Source organism: Furipterus horrens, unplaced genomic scaffold, assembly GCF_987537825.1.
Source record: "Furipterus horrens unplaced genomic scaffold, mFurHor1.1.pri manual_scaffold_2, whole genome shotgun sequence".
NCBI classification, from domain to species: Eukaryota; Metazoa; Chordata; class Mammalia; order Chiroptera; family Furipteridae; genus Furipterus; species Furipterus horrens.
This window is the reverse complement of record NW_028327172.1, coordinates 49,152,134-49,173,420: the sequence shown is the minus strand read 5'-3', so window position 1 is coordinate 49,173,420 and position 21,287 is coordinate 49,152,134. Positions and strand designations below refer to the sequence as shown.

Below are 21,287 nucleotides of genomic sequence, written 5' to 3'. Positions count from 1 at the left end.
CTACCTGGCATTTTAGGTTAATATTGTCCTTCATTTATTTTTATGTTTCTCAACAATTATTTAAATGAAGCATTATGATTTAGTAGTTTATTTGCTCACTATTTTTGATTCCCACATTTTTCCTCTTAGATTAATTCTTTTGTTGTATTACATCCTTTTTCATACAGGATTTCTGTGTGGTGAAATTTGAGTTCTTGCATGTCTGAAAATAGATTTATTTTGCCCCCTGTTCTGAGTGCCCATTTAGATTGAATACAGTTTTCCAGCATTCAAATAACTTTCCTCCAGTACTTTGATGATATTGCTCTTTTGTCTCCTAGCATCCACTGTTGCTGATGAGAAATCTGTCTATATGATTTTTGTTTCTTTGTAAGTGAGCTACATTTCTTTCCTGAAAGATTTTTATGATTTTTTAATCCCTGGAGCGCTGAACTTTTTTAAGATATGTTCTTTTCTTTCAATAACCTTGCTTTTGCTTTTACTTTTCAAAATATTAAAATCACATTTGTTTAAAGCCCTCTGTGGGTTACTCTTGTTCAGATTGTCTTTCCTCCATTCCCATAGGCAACCACTGTCCTAATTTTGGAGTTTATTCCCATAAACAGTTTTATACTAAGTATATATTTATGTACTCAAAGTGTATATAAATATATACTCATATATACTCAAAGTATATATAAATATATACTCATAAACAATACATGGTATGGATTTACATTCTTTAAAACTTTATATGTAAATGGTATAATACTATACTCATTTCTCTACAACTTCCTTATTTTCCTAGTCAACACTGTTTTTGAAATATATCCCTGTTGGTGCATGTTATTTTAATTATTTACTTTAACTGCCGTGTAAGTATCTTGTTACATGAAAATACTGTAATTTTTAAAAATTGGGTGTTTAGGCTTATTTTTGTGCTATTAAGAGTAATGCTGAGTGAACTTTCTAGCAAGTTTGCCTAGAGGTGGAATTGCTGGGCTGAAGGGTATGTAAGGTTTTGTTTTAGCCAGTTTGCTCTCAGCTTTATCAATTCATACACTGCCAGCAGTGTATGAGGGTTCCCATTTATTTAGATAATCAACACTTGGTATTGTCAGACTTTAAAAATTTTTGATAATGTGATTGTGAATTAGTTTCTTTATTTTGATGTCAATTTTTTGCCATTTTAAAAATAAAGATTTTATTTTATTTTCAGAGAGAATGAGGAGGGAGAGAGAAAGAGGGAGAGAAACATCAATGTGTGAGAGAAATGTTGATTGTTTGCCTATCTCATTCCCTCAACCGGGGACCTGGCCTGCAGCCCAGGCATGTGTCCTGACTGGGAATCAAACCAGTGACCTTTTGGTTCACAGGCCGGAGCTCAGTCCACTGAGCCACCCCAGTGAGGGCCTTTTCTTTCTTCCATTTTTTTTTCTTTTTAAAGTCCAGGTCATCCATTTATGGAACAAGTCTTTCTCAAATGCATATGTAGTAGGCACTGTCCTAGGTGCTGAAGATACAGGCCTGTTTAATGTGGGATAAAGGTGATCAAACAGGCATATATGATATAGTGTGATGCATAAGTAGAATCATTTTGGGACACCTAGCAGAGGCACTTAATCCTGGTATGATAAAAGAATGATATAAAAGAATAATAAAGGAATGATTTCCTAAGGAGCGACAGCCAAACAACTCAGAATGAATTGAGTTGTGTTGAGGATAGAGGGAACTGAGGGGACTAAGGTCTGGAGGCTATGAATAAACAGCATGGAATGTTTGGGACTTACAACAAGTTCAGTATAGTGAATTTGTTGCGGCATTAAGCCAGAACTAGAAACTCATTACTCTGGACTTTTTGTTATATGAGAAAAAGTAACCCCTTATTTGTGAAAGCACTGTGGTTAAGTAAGGTTTTCTGTTACTTGAACATATTCATAAATAGCACAGTAAGACATCATATTTAAATTGAAGCAAAGTGGTGGATGAAATAATTTAGAAGCAAAAGAAATGAAGTCCTAAAATAGAATCAACTTTTGAAGAGAAAAGCAGAAATAAAGGATCTACAAAGGAATTTTAAAAGAAAGAGGAGAAATCAGAAAAGTGGTATCACAGGGTAGTTAGGCTTCAAGGAAGAAGTGGCCACCTGCATCGCATTCTGCCAAATTAAGACTCATCCATTTAATATAATTAATGGAAGTCAGATTTGGTGAGTCCAGAACAAATGGGTAAAAAAAGAAAAGAGAAAGGACTCATGGACATGGACAATAGTGTGGTGATTGTGGGGGTTGGGGGAAGGGTTATAAGGAGACTAAATGGTAATTGAAAAAAATACAGTAAAAAAATGGAGACTGAGCGCATAGAACTTTTTTCAGGAGGGGAGCGGAGAAGTGTGTTTAGCTAGAGGGGACTTTTAGCATGAAATCCCAAGTTGATTTTCAAAAGAAATCACCACCTTGTATTGTTTGAGGTCAGCAGCGGTTTTAAAAAATCCATTGAAAGTCATACGTAAATGAAATACATGTAAATGAAAATACTTATAAATTTTCAGAGGACTCAGTCTTAGCAAGCTGCTCCTTCTAGGAACATTTGTTTTTCTTTAAAATGTAGAAACTTAAGCCAACCATTGTCTTATTTTCAATTTGATTAGATTTTATGCACATAGAAACTAAGTATTGAGATAGTGATGCTTCCTCTCCAACAATGAAGAAGAAAGGGGTGGGGAAGTTTTTCAGCATAACTGAACAGTCTTGGTGGAACACTTCCAACCATTATCTTAATCAAATAAGATATCAGCCATCCTGAACCAGTAGGGAGGAAGGGTTCTTTAAACTGGGGTGTTTATATGCTTTTTAGGTTGTCTGTAAACTCTTTGAAGATATTTGCAGAAATTCTTTTGTTTACATTTTCTTAGAAGGCCCATAGCTTTCATTCAAACACTGAGAGGTGGTTTTGTGGTGGAATCCCCAAGAAGCAGAGAACCTGACACAAAAATGTGAGCTCAAGTAGTTTATTTGCAAAGTGCTGCCAGGAAATGCTGATGAAGGAGGGGGAAGTGAGGCCCGAAAGTGGGGGAAAATCAAGTAAGTTTATAGGCACTGGGACCGTTGAATCTGAGAGACAGCATAGATCATATCAGATTCATCCCAGCCAAGGGGTAAGGGACTACTGTCAGTTATGAGCTGAAGGCTCCTTTCAGGAACAGTTAACTCCTCTATCCTGAAGTCAGAAAAAAACCTTACCCAAAGAATTGTACACACTTGCATGTTGGCCTGCACTGGAATCCTACATGCTGGGGGAATAAAGGTGAGCTGCTGCCAGCATCTACTACAGAGGTAACAATAAAATACAATCTTGAGACTTCCAGCCACGATGGAGATGTAGGTAGACACGCTGCGTCTTCCTTTACAACTAAGAAGGAATACAACTTCCTCAAAACTGGAGACAACCATAAATCCCAGAAAATCAAGCTACATGGAAGTCCAACAAAGATGTAAAGAAGAAATACTCATTCAGACAGGTAGGAGGGGTGGAGTGGAGGTGGTGTGGGGCAGTGGTGACACAGGCTGGCAGAAAGTGCAATCACACATTATAAAAGCTAGGAGGGACACCTGGGGAGCAATCCCAGACCAGACTGCACAGCTCACAGTTCCAACGTGGGGGGCGGGGTGGGGGGTGGGAATAAAGCCTCATTGCTTCTGATTGTGAAAACCAGTAGACGTTAGGGAGGCAGAAGAAACTGCTGCTCTCTCAGCAAAGTCCATTTGTTTGGAGGGCCCCCATGGACCTAGAACATCTGAAAACCCATTCACTCTGGGAACCACAACCAGGAAAACAGCTAGACGGGTGCCAGTCCCATATAGGAAGTCTGAGAAGTGCCTGGAAAAGGGGCGAGTGCTGAGCAAGCAGCATTGTTCCCTCTCAGACTCCTCCCCCTCATATAGCGCCACAACGGATTGCCCATATGGATGAATACCTAAGGCTCTGTCCCTTACAACGTAACAGGTGCGACAGCTCTACCTAAGACACAGAGGCAAACAAACACGGGAGCCTGTCAAGATGAGACAGAGAAGTATGACCCAGAAGAGGGAACGGATACAAGGTTTTAGTGGGAGGATGAAGCAATGAGGAGATAGCCAGGTTAACAGATGAGGAGGTGGCCAACCTAACAGATGCAGAGTTCAAAACACTGGTGATAAAGATGCTCACAGACTTGACAGATATGCTTGAGTATGGCAAACGCAGGAGGGAAGAATTGAACTATGCTAAGTGAAATGAAGAAAAATTCATACAAAACCAGTGGTGAAGGGAAGAAAACCAGGGTTCAAATCAATGATCTGGAACATAAGGAGGAAATAAAGTCAAGCCATACAGAATGAAGAAACAATAACTGGAAAACAACGAGGAGAGGCTTATGAACCTCTGGGGCAACTTTAAACATGCCAATATCTAAATCATGGGGATGCCAGAAGGAGAAAAGAAAGAGAAGAAATTGAAAACTTACGTGAAAAAATAATGAAGGAAAACTTCCCAAATTTGGCGAAGGAAATAGACATACAAGTCTAGGAAGCAGAGTCCCAAACAAGCTAGACCCAAAGAGGACCACACCAAGACACATCATAATTAAAATGCCAAAGGTTAAGGATAAAGAAAGAATCTTAAAAGCAGCAAGAGAAAAGCAGAGTTACCTACAAAGGGGTGCCTAGAAGGCTATGAGCTGATTTCTCAAAAGAAACTTTGCAGGCAAGAAGGGACTGGCAAGAAGTATTCAAAGTGACGAAAAGCAAGGACCTACAACCAAGATTACTCTATTCAGCAAAGCTATCATTTAAAATGAAAGGGCAGATAAAGTGCTTTCCAGACAAGGTAAAGCAAAAGGAGTTCATCATCAGCAAGCCGTTATTCTATGAAATGTTAAAGGGACTTATTTAAGAAAAAGAAGATCAACACTATGAACATTAAAATGACAACAAACTCAAAACTACCAACAACAGAACCTACAAAAATAAAGCAAAAACAAACTAAGCAAGCAACCAGAACAGGAACAGAATCATAGGTATGGGGATCATCTGGAGGATTATCAACCGGGAGGGGGAAGGAGAAGAGGAAGAAATGGGGAAATGGTGCAGGGATTAAGAAGCATAATTGGTAGGTACAAAGTAGACAGGGGGAAAGTAAGAATTAATATAGAAAAGGGTGAAGACAAAGAATTTATATGCATGACCCATGGACATGAACTAAGGGGGAGGGGCGATTACTGGAGGGAAGGAAGGTACTGCGTGGAGGGGAGCAAAGGGAAAAGAAATTGGGACAACTGTAACAGCATAAGTCAGTAAAATATACTAAAAATATATAATCTCATTTCTTGGTTAATTAAAAATTGTTTACTTGACTGGAAATTCTATGACATTAAGGAATTATTTACTTTTAGGTGGTAATAATATTATGCTTATTTTCAAGATTTCTTATCCCTTAGAGATACACAGTGAAATATTTAGAGATTAAATCATACCTGGATTTGCTTTAAAATAACACTGGGGTAGACAAAGTGTCATGGTCATATATTGGTAATTGTTGAAGTGGGGTGATGAGTTCATGGGGGTTTTGTATACCAGTCTCTATTTTGGCTGCCCTCCCCTCAACATTTTCATAATAAAAGATTCTGTTTTTTTCTAAAATGTTTAGTGTTGCAGTTAACGAAGTTCAGGGTGGTTTGATTGGTTAAATAACCAATATAACAATCCGAGAAACACATGTCTAGAGTTATCAAATGGTCACATGAACAAATCTCCTTTTCAAGTCTTCAGGTTAAACCTGTTTTTAATGGCTTGTGTTTTGCAGATGTTTCAGTTGAACAACCTTAAATATCACCAACATTATATTTAGACACCCTGGTTGGCTTATTGATTGTTTTTTTAGCAGTCAGCCAGCCAGCTGGCTCCCAAATAAGGTGTCAGGGTTTTTTTGGTTTAAATAAGACATGATCACCATCTGGTGGTGAGTAACAGTAACTTTGGTTTGTATATTGCTTTATAGTTTATAAATTGCTTTCATATACATGTTCTCATTTGTTGAAATAACTGTAAAATTATAATGAACCTGTTCTGTATGTTTTATGTCAAAATCCTAGGAAACTGTAAGATGTTACTTATCTAGTTATTTTTTGCTTGTCAAATAAATGTTGATTGAAAGAAAAGGAACCAATCACTTGTTACCAGGGAATAAAGACAATATAAGTTGCAAAAGGAAATGGAGAGTCTTTTCATTTAAATTCACAATTCTGCAGACTTGTCTTTAAAAGAAACACCAAACTGATATAAAGATGTCAATGTAAGAGACATTCAAATCTGTACAGAGAATTTTTGGTGAGTTTATTTGAGCCAAACTGATGACAGTTTCCAGGAAGCAAAATCTCAACCAATTGAGAAATGCTCAGACATCACAATCAAAAGAAGAGGAGGAAGGGGATTAGAAGAAATTGATTGGTGATACAATAGGGAGACGGGAGGAGGCAAACCAGAGAAACTTCTGGGATTGGATAAAAGGCAAAATGATAGACATGTACTTCTACACATGTGGGTATGGGATAGTTAATAGTTAACAATTAAATTGATAACAGTAAAAATGAGGGGATTTGTGTTCTCCCCCTGGTGAGGTGTCTGTGCTTTGAGGGATCCAGAGAAAGGAAATTTTACATTCCAAAGGGATGTTATCTTGTAGAAGCACAAGGACAGTAGGTGGGCTCAGTTAAGTGAAGACTGGCCTTTGTTAGGGAAAAATACTGGCCTAGGACAGGACTACCTGTCATGAACATTTTTTGCTAGAAAGTCTTTAATTTCAGACCGTCCTATGTGATTACTTTAGGTCTCTGTGTTTGTAAGGTCACCACACAGGCCTCCCCTGAGCTTGTCAGGTTTTTGTGGCACCTTTTCTTCCACAAAGGCATATTATAGTGTACTGTGTAAAATTTTAAATACAGTAGTGTCCCCCCAATCTGCAAAGAATGCGTTCCAAGACCCCCAGTGAATGCCTGAAACTATGGTTAGTAGCAAACGCTATTATGTTTTTTTTCCTATACATACATACTCTGAATAAGTTTAATTTGTAAGTTGGGCACCATAAGATGAACAATAATAACTAAAACTAAAATAGAACAATTATAATAAGTTATAAAAATTATATTAAAAGTTTTAATAAAAGGCGAATGTGGTTTCTCTTAAAATTTCTTACTGTACTATACTCACCCTTCTTATGATGTGAGATGGTACAACGCCTTCATGATGAAATAAAGAGAGGTGGATACACTGGGCAAAAGGATGATTCACATTGGGGCATAATGGAGAGGGATGATTAGATTTCATCACGCTGCTCAGAACGGCACACAATTTAAAACTTTTAAATTATTTCTGGGATAAGTGGGAGTCAGGGTGGGGAGTGGCCTGTTGGACTATATGCATCTTTCATGATGAGGATGAAAGCCTGGCACTTTATAGATGTATGTTGTTAAGAAATCACTAGAGATAGGTATTTCTTTAGTTAAACATATGGCTTCCATTATTTAGTTTTATATACGAATGTCCATGGCAGCATTCACCTTTTCCATCCCTCCCCTGAAAAGGAGAAGAGAAAATAACCCTGCAAATAAGTTGTTTTGGGTTAATGTTATTACCTGATCTCAAAGTGAACTGAAACCTAAAGCCACTTTTGCCATTTTTTCCTTCTCATGTTCTCACCATTTCCCTGCCTATTGTTAGTTCAGATAATTTCTCTTTCAATCTACAGGAACTCTTTTTTTTTCTAGCTACCTACAGTGTTCTTTTTTTTTAATCGCCTTCCTCACTCCCTCTCTCCTTGTCTCTTTTGCCTTTATTTTCTTGTTCCAGTTCTAGTTTATCAAATAGTTGAATGAACCAGGAACTGTGCTTGGTGCTTTGAATCCAGTGAAGAAAAAGGCAGATGGATCTGGCTCTTATATTCATGGAGATAGGAGAAAACAGAAATAGATGATAGTTATTTACAAAGTGAGACTGTAACAGAATCCACGGGCTGTTATGAGGGGCTGATTGCCTGCTGGCAGAAGCATAACTCTCAGTACCAGAGTTTGGTGAAAAGAAAAATTGTTTATTTAATGGTAATATAGATTTAGATTATTTGCGGATTTCTGCCGTTAAGTCTTATTTTCTTTTAAAACACCCACAAACACATAGTTCTGCCTCCCCCTGCCAAACCAGGCTACTTTTTGAAAAATCAGAGATACAGTCTTCCTACTTCCCAGACACAGTTCAGTTTTACCAGCAGCTCCCAATCATTTGAGCCTGATCGGGGAGGTTTTGCCTGTGTTGCAGTGCTCTCCAGTGCTTAATGCAGAACCATGTGGCGTATCCAGCCTTTTGTAAACAGCACCGAGTTCTCCTAGCCAAAATGTCTGCCACCTATTTTTAAATCCCTGACTGCGTCCTGTGATGCAGTGGGTGTGGTAACCAGTTCTGACCATTCACAGAACCTTTCACAGGCCCTGTATGCTCTTTCCGCATCATTCGGTGGTCAAAACCCCTCCCATCTCCTTGGGGCCTTGGAAGAACCAAAGCCATTTGCATAACTGAGACACTAGCTACTAGCCACAGTCATGCAAAGGCATCTTAAAAGCTGTTCCCTTTTCCCCATCCCCCAATCTGCAGGCTCTGGGGATTTTTGGAGACCCCCACTCTGTAACAAGACTATAAAGATAATTAATGAAAGGACAAAGTGAAACCGTAAAAGCCGGTGTTCATGCTGCCTCTCATCTATCAGACCCAATAAGCAGAGATAGGGATTGAATCTTTATGGGCGCTTTATTCAGATGGTCAGAGACTTGAGAAGACAGAGGGTTTGTACCCTAACAGATTGTCTTAAATTTAGTTATAAAAGGACCCTTTTTATAAGGAGAAGGAAAGTGTAGCTAAGGGGTTTGGAATTCAGGGAAAAAGTTAATCAGATAAAAACTGCAGCATTCCCTGGGCAGTGGCCCTAGAGCTCTGGGTGGTGGCCCTTGTATCCTGGGCAGTGGCCCTAGAGCCCTGGGTGGTGGCCCTTGTATCCTGGGCAGTGGTCTTTGTGTCCTGAGCGGTGGCCACCCTGGAGCACAATGGCTCAGATTCACCGACTTGATTGCTTGCAGTCCTCCTGAGGCACAGAGGTGGAACTGCTCCTGGTTTCCTGGAGTCAAGGTGGGTCATGCCTCCAGTTCCTGAAACAATAGCTTTTACACTCATTGATTACTAAGCTTATTAGTTGTTACCTGAAACTAAGATTTTCCAACGTTTGAGTCCCCCATCGAAAGCTAGTGCCACTTGCTATTGTGGCACCATATGCTTAGCGGGTCTATGACCTTGTTAAACGTTACTGCCATTTTACTCTTCTGAGCTTGTGTCCTTAGGACTGGAAATTACTGGAAAGCAAGAGTAGAGCCTGACTAACTGTCCCCCACAGCCACAGGCAAATAATAACATTGGAGCAAACTGCAGCTACTGTAAGACCACCCCAAACCTCCTATGTCACAATGCCCCCAACAGCCCAGGTGCCACACGACAGCAACCTCCCCACCCTTTTTTAATCTGATTCGTCGTCGTCGGCAGCCGTCCGTCTCGAGAGACGATGGCGTAGCTTCCTGAGAGTCTATCTGCACCGCCGAGAATGGCTGTGCAGTCCGACTCGGGAGTGACAATCCCTGCCGCACTTGTTACAGGTGAAGGCAGATGGCCGTTGTTGCTGCTGTTGACGCTGCTTCCGCCTCGATCTTTTCTGGACCGCCTCCAATAAAAGCTCAAAGCCCCCGCCCCTCAGTGCTGGTACATATCTCTACACCTAGCCCTTTTCCTCTCGGGATAGTAAAATAAAAACTGCTTTCTGCAGTTTTTTCTCATTGTTAATTCTTTCACAGCTTACGTCACAAACCACCCTAACATTTAAGGCTATATGACATCAAAGAGTCTGGCCTTATTTTCTTTCTCTCTCTCTCTTTTTCTGTGTATACTTAGTTCTTGTTTTCTCCTAATTATTAGCATTTGGGATAAATTTAAAAGCAGTGTTTCAGCTAGTGTGCTTGATTTTCTGCTTTATTTAAATATTAAAATTGAGGTTTTTTTTCCATTATTTATTTGACATGGATGAAATTGTTCTCCTGTAGCTGGGCAGGTTATAGCTTGGCTTGGGTTTCAGTGGGATTACAGCCCTTTTTTGCAGTCGGAGCACTTTCTTAAGGTAGTGTTTCACAGTTTGTGTAACAGTCCTTTCTTTGCCTTCTGAAGCACAGTGTTTCTCAGGCCCCCCCCTTTTTTTTTCTTGGTTATACCTCTAAAAAGAAGAATTTCCACTTTAGTAAGAGAAATAAAATACTAAGGAATAAGGTTTTGTCAGAAAGCATTAAGATGTGGAAAATGATAAATCATCTGAGATTTTTTCCCCTCTTCAAGGACCAATTTTTGCCCCCATCAGGAATATATATGATAGTGGGCTTTGCGTTTATAATTATAAATTTTCCGGAAAGCAATTTGGAAGTGGAGTGCCTTTTTCAAAAGTTTTAAGTATGTGAATGGATGGGAAAATAGTGCTGATGGTTGTACAATGTTGTGAATATAATTAATGCTACTGCATTGTACACTTAAAATGGTTTTAACAGATTTTATGTTGTGTGTTTTATCAATTAAAATTTAAACATCATTGATTTGTATTTTTTAAATGGATGAATTGTATGTTTTGTGAATTACGTTTCAATAAAGTTGTTGGGGAAAAGAAAGAATGGATTGGGAGTAGCAACAGTGTTTCTGTTGCTAAGGCACCTATTAGCTGGGTTACATTTTAGAAATGGATTATGTCTCACAGTGCATAGGTAAGATCAAAACCAAGATACAGCTGTACAGAAAGAGCGATTTGATTCATAAGTTCTTCTGAACTATTCCTCTGTCCTTTTCATATTTAAAGAAAAATTAGATTAGAAGGCGAGAGGTCTGGGCTCTTGTTTGGCCTCTATTTGATCTTGTGCAGTTCACATCATATTTTAGTTGCTATGTTTTTCAGTCAATCAGAATGTGGATTAGATCCTTGCTCTCAGTTAAAAATTTCTAATATCTTGTGATTAACGGTTGCTTTTATAAGGCAAATAAATACCTGATGCAATATGTAGACATAAACATTGGCTGTTAGAGCTGGAGGACTTTGATCATATAGTATAACTCCATTTATGGATGAGAATATTGAGGTTTGCACCTCTTCCTCCTGTCTCTCTGTCTAGTGTTTTTCGTAATGCACATACAGTCTTGCTCTGCATAATGAGGTTCTGGTCAATGACAGACTGCATATGACAATGGTCCCATAAGATTATAATGAAGCTGAAAAATTCCTATTGCCTAGTAATGTTGTAGCTGTCATGACATAGTGCAACACATTACACAAATAACACTGTTACGGTATTATTTAGTGTTTAGTACAATAACACACTATAGGTTTTTACTTAGGAGCTATAGGGGAAAGGGATTTGTTACTCCAAATATATCTATTTGGCATAAAGATTACTTTAGGCTGGTTAATTTTAAAAGACCACAAACATGGGAGAAGTTCTGAAAACCAAGTAGAAGTTAACCCTTTGTAAAATATATTTACATTTATAAGGGAAATCTCTGCATTTGTAGTGGTGTCTCCCTCACTATACCTGAAAGAAGGGATGACCTTATTTCTGCAAACTCTTGTCAGTGCAGAAGATTATGATTTAAATCTTCATGACCTGTGTTTACTGTGCTTTTCCAGGTAACCTCCCTTAACTGACTCCTGCTTCCCTCAACATCTTTTGTTTTTAGGTGGTGGCTTCAGCAATTTTAGAGAGTTACTCTCATTTTTTGGGGTCTCTTCCATGTATATGTTATGTATCATTTTTGTGGGTTTTTTCCTCCTTTTAATCTGTCTTATTGCAAAGACATTCCAACCAAGAACCCAAAAGCCTAGAGAGAAAATTGTTTTTCTTCCCCTGCACAGCAGTAGTCTTGAGCCATTTCTTTGCTTTTCAGAAAACTTTAGAATGATTGATTAAATGAACTCTTTGAAGATGAAGTATATAAATACATAATAGTTATTTTAAAGATCAAATGGCTTGTGTAACCAGTCTCATTATTGATAAAACTGTGCTCCCACAACAGAAGTTTGTAAAAACTGGGCTGTAAATAAAAGCTTATTGTAAACTTATCTTCAAGTCACTTTATCTAAAATCAATCTTTTATCAGTGGGCTATGTAAAATCAACTGTTTTGTGACTCTTTAAGTATATCACCTTTTAAGCATAGAGGAAGTTTAAGTAAAATACTGTATTTTCCACTCCATAAGACGCACCTGATTGGAAGACGCACCTACGTTTAGAGGAGGAAAACAAGAAAAAAAGTATTCTGAACCAAATGGTATACTAAAATATTTAATAAAATATAACAGAACAGTATTTCAACCATGTAAAGTGAACAGCAGTCAACAGCGGTATTAAGAACCATCATCACTGTCATTAACAGATGAGGAGAGACTTCAAGGTTCAAGTACTCTTCTCGTTTTCTGGGAACCCCAAGAACTCATCATCACTAGCGTCAGAATTTATGAAGCTCAGTTGCTCATAATCACTGGTATCACTTTCTTTGCTATCTTCATACTGACCAGACACCCTGAGATTCAGCAGTATAGTGGGACATTTAAGCGCCTCCAGGGGTTTCACGTGGGCTCACCGCTTCCTCTTCTAACAGCTGTTGCCACTGCTGACAGATCAGGTAATACACATCATGATCTGTGTGCAATATTCGCTTCATAAGATGCACAGACATTTACCCCCACTTTTGGGGGGAAAAAAGTGCATCTTTGGAGCGAAAAATACTGTACTTCATTAAAGAATGAGAAGAATTAGGTCATTTAGTTATGACCTGCTGTACATTTATACCATTTAAAAAGAACTGTGAATAACAAGACTAGGATTATAGAAGCTGCAGCATTCTTAAGGGTTGATGCTGGAAAGATGCTTAGAAAAATGTCAAAATATAGAACATCTTTGGGTGATTTGATCAGTAATGCAGTCTGGAGTTCTACCTCTTTCTTCTGCCTCATACATACATACGTACATCATTTGCCAGGCCGTTCATGAATTCACACAGCCTCTGACCTTTTCTTCTGCTTCAGAATCTTTCACCTCCAAAGGCTCTATGAAATAGGTCTGTTAAAGTTTATGTATCAAATCTAACATGTGAAAAGGTAGATGAAGTTGGTTAGTAGATAATTTTTTAGAAGGATGTTAACATTTACCTAATGTTCTGGACATGAGACTGCGTATTTAGAAACTTTCAGCCCTGGCTGGTGTGGCTTAGTGGATTGAGTGCCAGCCTGTGAACCAGAGGGTCGGTCACTGGTTCGATTCCCCGTCAGGCACATGCCTGGGTTGCGGTCCAAGTCCCACAAGAGGCATCCATACATTGATGTTTCTCTCCCTCTTTTTCTTCCTCCCTTTCCTTCTCTCTAGGAATAAACTAATAAAATTTAAAAAAAAAATGTTTCAGGTAATAAGTGAATTTGCAGATATTCTGAATAGTTTAGTAAATGATCATGTGTTTTAAAAATACGATTGATAATTTTCAGCTGCACTATCCAAAACCATAGCCACTTGCTCTGCGTGGCTATTTAATTCTAAATTAATTAAAAATGAATAAAATGAAACATTTAGTTCCTTAGTTTTATTAGCTACATATCAAGCACTCAGTCACATGTAGCTAGTAGCTAAAATGGCTACTCCATTGGAAAGTGAATATATAGAATATTTCCATTACCATAGGATGGTCTATTGAATATACAGCATCATTTTTAGAAGTACAGTTAGCTCTCTGTATTTGCAGATTCTGCATCTGGGATTCAAGCAACTGCTGATGGAAAATTTTTTTTTTTTTTTAATGTTAATTGTTGCAGATATGTACTATGTAGTTAGGCCTACAAAGGTTGGATCTAAACTGAACATGTACAGACTTTTTATTGTCATTATTCCCTAAATGATAGAGTATAACAACTATTTACATGGCATTTACATTGTATTAGATATTATAAGTAACCTAGAGATGATAGAAAGTATAGAGAAGAATATGCATAAGTTATATGCAAATACAATGCCATTTTATATAAGGGACTTTTGAGCATCTGTGGATTTTGGTATCCCAGGGGTTCTGAATCTAGTCTTCTGTTCACATCAAGGGATGACTGTGAAAAGTATGAGAATTTTAATATTTTCAATTTAACATGTTGATTAATTTTTCTATTGACATTTTTGCCCATTTATTATGAATTGACAAAATATTGAGAGCTACTAATTTCCATAAAGGTTATCAGCTTGTCACTTCTATTTGTAACAACAAATATAATAAATAGGGTGTTAACTATTTCACAATATATTCAAATATTGAATCATGTTGCACACCTGTAATTAATATAATGTTACATATCAATTATATCTCAGGAATATGTAAGAAACTTGTTAGTAAATTGTGGATTATAAATTTTGTTTTAAATGTTCTAACCGTGTACGATTGATCAAGTACAGTAGCTACTAGCCATATGTGGCTCTTGTGCACTTGAAATATGGCTATTGTCAATTGAGATGTGCTGTGTGTTCACAATATGTTTTGAATGCTTAGTACAAAAAAGGCATGTAAAATGGGTGAAAGGGGTCTGAAGGTACAAACTCCCATTTATGAAGTTAAGTCATGGTGAATAAATGTACAGCATGGTGACTACAGTTACTGTTGTATTGCATATCTGAGAGTTGCTGAGAGAATAAATTTTAAAAGAGAATAGATTTTAAAATAGATTTAAATTTTTTGTGTGTGTGATTATGTAAGGTGACAGATGTTAATTATCCTTATTGTGGTGATCATTTCAATGTATATACATGTCAAGTCATTTTGTACACCTGAAACTAACATAATGTTTGTTATGTGTCAATTATACTTCAATTAAAAAATAAATTTTAAAAACAGTAAAAAACGTAAAATATATACAATTTTAAATACAGATTATATGTTGAGATAACATTGGAATTTAGTGTTAAATAAAATACATTATTAAAATTAATTTTGACCTCTTATACTCTTATGAGTGAACTACTAGAAAATTGGAAGTCGTGTGGCTCATCTTATTCTGTTGGTGCTTTGTTAGAGCCAGTGCTCTTAACCAGCAAATCAAGTAATATATAATCTATTACTACATGCCTAAATTAACAATGGCTCCATTTGTAAAGTGGGATAAAAATTTTTTTGCATATTTTTTGACCTTGGATATTTAAAAATAGTTGCAATTGTATCAGGGGTGTGTGTGTGTGTGTGTGTGTGTGTGTTTGTGTGTGTGTGTATGATTTCATATATATCTTTATGATATGGAGGACATGCGTAAACGATGCAGAGCTTTTAGCCCACTCCTAAATGAGTGATAGAGACAGTATTATTAATTTATTAATACTATGGGCATCCAAGGACAAAACTGTTACTGGAGTCATTGGAAAGCTATTTCAGAGACTTTGGGACTTTTATTTACCATAAATTGAAAGATGTGTATGCTTCATGTGGGCAGAAAACAGTAAGCTGGAGAGCTTGAATAAAGCCGAGATAGGTAATGGACTGGGTATGCTTAGTGGATAGTGTTCAGGCCAGAATGACTTGAATCAAGAATTTCAGTATAGAAGTAAGAGAGGAGGGTTGGAGAGTTAGGTTAATAACTGAATATTGGGACTGGGGCTTTGGAAAAGAAATCAGGGTAAGCTTATGTAGGTATTTAGGGGCCATTAAAGATTTATAAACCGGGAAGTGACAGGAGAGCAGTATTTTTGGAGGATTGGTTTGGTTACAGGAGATGGTCTGTAGCTATTTTTCTGAGGTGAGAAGGTACAGTGATAACCCTAGAGAAATTGGAGGAAATAGGGAACAGGTTTGAGATACAGGAAGGCAGAATCTTCAAGACTTAGTGTTTGGGGAAAAGTGAAAAGGAGAAATTGAAACTAACCTTGGTTACCCAAATATCAACAACAAAAGTAAAAATAAAGATGTTTAGTTGTCTATAATGTTTTGCAGTTTTGAAACTGTAAGATAGCTAGTGCAGCCCTTTTTTACAGATGAGGAATTTGAGATTCGGTGTTTGAAGGACTTGACCAGAATCGTAGTCTCCTTTTATTAAGTGCTGGAGTTGAGAATTGAACCCATTCATTTTCTTCCTAATGTATTGTCTTTGTAATGTACTTCATTTTCAAGGACAGTGCCTCAGGTTTTTTTCACTCTTATCTTTGCACAACCAGTCAATCACTGAATTTTATTACAGTATTCCCTCACTTATCGTGGGTATTACGTTCTAGACACCCCACCCCCTCAACAACAGGTGAAAATCCACGAAGTAGGAACCTTATGTTTTAGTATTTATATATATTTTAAGGCTTTATAAACCCTTCCCACACACTTACAAACCATTCCCAGTCCCTTATTAACCTTTTCTACACGTTTATAAACACTACTTATATTCTTAAACATATTCTACACTCTTAAACCTACGTAACTTTAACAACATATGTATACAGTACTGCAAAATCCGCAATATAGCAAAAATCCATGATAAATAATTAAATATAATATTTTTAAAAATCCCGCAATAAGTAAACCGCGATATAGAGAAGGACTACTGTATTTGTTTCCTAAACATTTCTCAAATCTGCCCACTTTTTTCTGTACCACCTCTACCTTTGTTCAGGTGACTCTCATCTTTCTTGATTGATATTTTCCTGAATTTACATCTAATTTCTGTCCTGTACCTCCACCTCCTAAAACAAGCAAATAAAAGCAACATGTTTTCCTAAACTTCATTCATTGAGATCTTTCTAAATCATAAAGCACTCTCTTGCCTAAGTTTTCAAATAAAATGTAAACTTCTTAGCCCAGCCTTATAAGTCTCTGCATGATCATGTCCTTTCTCTGTTCATGCCTCCAGTTCATGATCACTTTGTTTTTCAGTTTTTCTTACTTCTGTAATTAATTCTTTAAGGAATGTCCTCGCCGCTTTTCTCCACTCCACCCGCTTTTCTCCACTCCACCCTCAATCTCATACTTCAAGTCTTGGCTTTGTATAGTTGTCTGTTTACTGGTCTGTGACCACCCCTCCTCACTTCTCCCCTTACCTCCTACTCATCCATGGCTTTACCCCCTAAGAAGACTCACTTAAGTAGGCACATTAAGGGCAGAGACTATTTCTTGGTTACTAATTATGGACCCACAAAAATTTTTTTTGAATGGCTCAATGTTTTTATACTTAAAGGTTGTTTCAAGTTGAAGGTAGCTTTAGTGGAGAATAAAGTGAAAGAATAACTGAAAAATATTAGTCCATCATTTTCCAAACTGTATTTCATAGCACTTGTATCCTATAAGATCTTGTGTTTCACCAAAAAACATTCTGTGATCAAATATATTAGGTAATGCTGCAAATTATGTCCCTGTCTTGAATATTCACAATGCACATAGGAACAATCAATAAAAGCTTTAAGAAATCTTGAGGTCCAAAATAAATTTTTTTTTAATCTACCATTTTCCTGAAGTATTTGATTGTGAAACCTTTGTGGATAGTATATCTATAATTTCTTTTAGGTTACTAATGGTATTTGGTGTTTGGGAAATGCTAAACTTGACTGGCATGTATGTGTCTTTCATTTCCCATAGGTCTTACTAATATAATTAAACAATATAATCAGATCATGCCCAAGGGATATTTTGGAGTAACTCCAGTTGTTTACAGTTAGAAGAGAGAATCTGGGGGAAGGTGTAGCAATCTTCAAATATTTGAAGCTCCCAGTAGAAGAGGAAAGTATAATAAGAGCAAGAACCAGGGAGAAGGGCCGATTCTGATTTTGTGTTAAGGGTGACTTTCTAATAATTAGAACTTTGTAAGGTAAGTAAATTTTCTGTTCCTGAAGGTTGTCAAGCATCTATCTGTAAGGATGTCATAGAAGAGTTCAGCACAATACATAAGGGATAGACTGGAAGAGTAGTTTTCTGAAAGTTTGAAAACTGTTAGACAGTTTCTGAGCTATCTATCAACTTGGTATGTATGTTTCTTGATTCCTTCCCCCCCCCCCCCTTTTATTGATTCTAGAAAGAGGGGAAGGGAGGGAGAAAGAAAGGGAGAAAGACATTGATGTGAGAGAGAAACATCAATTGGTTGTCTCTTGCATTTGCCCAGACTAACTGAACCAGCAACCCAGGCGAGTGCCCTGACCAGGTTTCTAACCCTTGACCTTTTGGTTTGCAGTATGATGCCCAAGCAACTGAGCCATACTGGCCTGGGCTGTTCCTTGATTCCTTTTTAATTCTGTGAATTTATGTTGGTCTGCAGTCTTAGTAAAGTAAAGAAACCAAGTATGTGTTATGAGAAATGGACTAGAAAGTTACGTACTTGTACTTGATGGGTTTTTTAAAATAGACGATTTTTTAGAGCAGTTTTAGATGCATAGAAAAATTGAATACAAAGTACAGAGTTCCCATATGCCCTCTTCTCCCTCATATACACAATTTCCCCCACTATCCACATCCTGCACCTCAGTAATACATTTGTAACAACTGATGAATCTACAGGGACACTTCAAGGATTATCCAAAAATCCATAGTTTACAATAGAGTTCGTTTTTAGTTGTTGGTGTTTTAAAAGAAAATGTGAATAGACCTATTTACCTTTAAGTAAGTGGTTTTTAGTTGTTTCTTGCCCTAGTTTAGTCTTTTCTGATTCAGAGATATACAAGATAAAGTCACCTTTTTTGAAGAATTATTCAGTGTTGGGGAAAGTTCTTTTTCTGTAATTTTTATGTTTATAATTTTATTTATTTTTCTGGCTAACAGTATTTTTTTATTCCTTTTAAGTACCAAAAGAATTGGTGGAGCTCCATTTGAAGTTGATGAGGAAGATTGGCAAGTCCGTTACAGCAGACAGATGGGAAAAATATTTGATAAAGGTAAATATTTGTAAATTGCCTTCTCTATTGCTGAAATATTACTCCTTCTAGCATACATTTATGTTATGCTTTATAATAAGCTTAATTTTTAAAACAGTCCACTAAAAGTTGCAAAATATGACTTAGAAATTCATATGATTACTATCAGTATGTGATTCTCTTTTGCAGGTACTGAGCAATAGTCTTGAGTCCTAAAGTTAGATTTCAGAGATATTATGCCTCTTTTGTGCCAAATACTGTGCTCAGGACTTTCATATCTTCTCTCATTTAATCCTTAAAACCGTCCTGGTCAAATCAAGTAAGGTACAGACAAAGCCCAAGGAAATTTACCTTTCCTTGAGCTCACACAGTATGGGTTGACAGAGCCAGAATTTGTCACTTACTTAAAAGGTAAAATGTCCAAAGAGGTGTGAGAGGCTTCTGAGTTACCAGTTAGGTCAAACCTATCTTTAGTAACAACCTAGGTAATCAAAAAAGGGTTGCTTTAGGTTAACTACAATTAAAGGCAAGACCATTCAGGAAAAATTACCTGGAATTTCATCTAAACTTTAAAAACCACACAGGTTTTGGAAGCCTAAGCTGATGTATGTACCTACATTCATGATATCCTCTGGGGGTGTTTTGAATTCTGTAACATACCAGGATAATAGGTTATGTTTTTAGGTGATTGAAAAATCATGTAATTTCTTGACTTTTAAAAAATATATATATATATGTTTATATATACATGTGTTTTTATATCTGCTTTTCTTGGTGGGGGAATGTATATGATTCCAGAGTGCTATGCAAAAAGGAAGAACAAGAGTTGTTCGTTTTTATTATAAAAATTACATTTGCTATTCCAGTTATCTTTGCTGTGTAACATACCACTCCAAATTAAGTGACATAAAACACTAACCATTTCAGTCAGCTCATTGATTCTCTGAGTCAGGAATTTGGAAAGGTCACTCTCACCATGTTCTGTTGGTTTAAACAGCCACAATTCTCCCACATTCAATGAAAGGAAATACAGACTCCAAACTCTCGATGCTAGTAGTGTCCTTTTTTTTTTTTTTTTTTTTTAATTCAACAACTGAATTTTTTATCATATTTTTTCCATTACCATTTATCCCTTTTAGACCATCTCCCATTCCCCCCACACTTTCCCCCACAGTAGTAGTGCCTTAACTTTGGAAAAACTCAATGTGAAATATTTCAATATTTTTACACAAGGGTGAAACATTTCAAAGTTGGCTCAGCATTTCAAAAATTCAATGCTATGGGATTTTCTAAAACCTTGATTAACTTGTTTAATTAAAGTATCTGAAATATGTTAAACTGTGAGTGTTAGCCGAGGAAATTTTTAGCTATTCTAAGTACTTTTTAAAATACCAGTGAAGTTGCTGCTTTGCCTTTAACAAAATACTTATTAATGATTAAGAATCAAGGTCCTGGAACTTGGAAAGAAGTGGTAGAAATTCAGGACACAGATTTTAACATTTTTAAAGGACGTAGTCCCTTGTGATTAGATCTCTTTATTAAAGTGGGTTTGTTTTTTTCCCATGTTCTTAGAACTGAGGTAGTAATATCTTGTATACCAATTCCAGTTCTACTCTTAATAAAATTTAGGGCCATGGATAATCCACTTCACTATTTGTGTCTTAGGTTTTTGGAAAATGTGAGAAATGGAATGAGATAATTTTTATAAACCCCTTCAGTTATATGGTCATAGCAAAGGTTCTAGCTCCTTTTTTGTTTATTTGTTTTTTGCTATCTCACATAACATAAAATTACCCCTTTGAAAATGTACAGTTCAGTGGTTTGTTTTTTCAAGTGTATTCACAAGGTTGCACAATCATCACTATCTAAAGCAGAATATTTTCATCACTCCAAAAAGAAGCCCTGTAGCCATTAGCAATTATTCCCACTTCCTGAGTCCTTAAAACCACTAATCTATTTTTGACTCGATGGATTTGCCTATTCTGGATATTTCATATAATATGTGGCCCTTTTTATCTGGCTTCTTTCAGTTAGCATGTTTTGAAAGTTTATTTGTGTTTTAGCATGTTTCAGAACTTGTTTTTATGCCTGAATAATATTCCATTGTATATATGGATAACACCACATTTATCCACTTAACAATTTATGGTATTTGGCTTGTTTTGATTTTTTAGTTATTTTGACTAGTGCTGCTGTGAACCTTTATGTACAGATTTTTGGGTAGACATGTGTTTTCATTTCTTTTGAGTATGTATCTAGAGTGGAATTCCTGGGTTATATGGTAATTCTATGTTTTACCTTTTTGAGAAACTGCC

At 36.8% G+C, this 21,287-nt stretch overlaps 1 protein-coding gene across 3 annotated transcripts in view; it reads left to right on the top strand.

Annotated features, from left to right (window-relative positions):
- The window catches only part of RSF1 (remodeling and spacing factor 1), a 108,654-nt gene that overhangs the window by 13,989 nt on the left and 73,378 nt on the right, over positions 1-21,287 (top strand). For all 3 annotated transcript variants that reach the window (XM_090265730.1, XM_090265732.1, XM_090265729.1), the window contains exon 2: positions 18,902-18,993. In XM_090265730.1, coding sequence (XP_090121856.1) covers positions 18,902-18,993 — 92 coding nt within the window. The remainder of the gene's footprint in view (positions 1-18,901; positions 18,994-21,287) is intronic.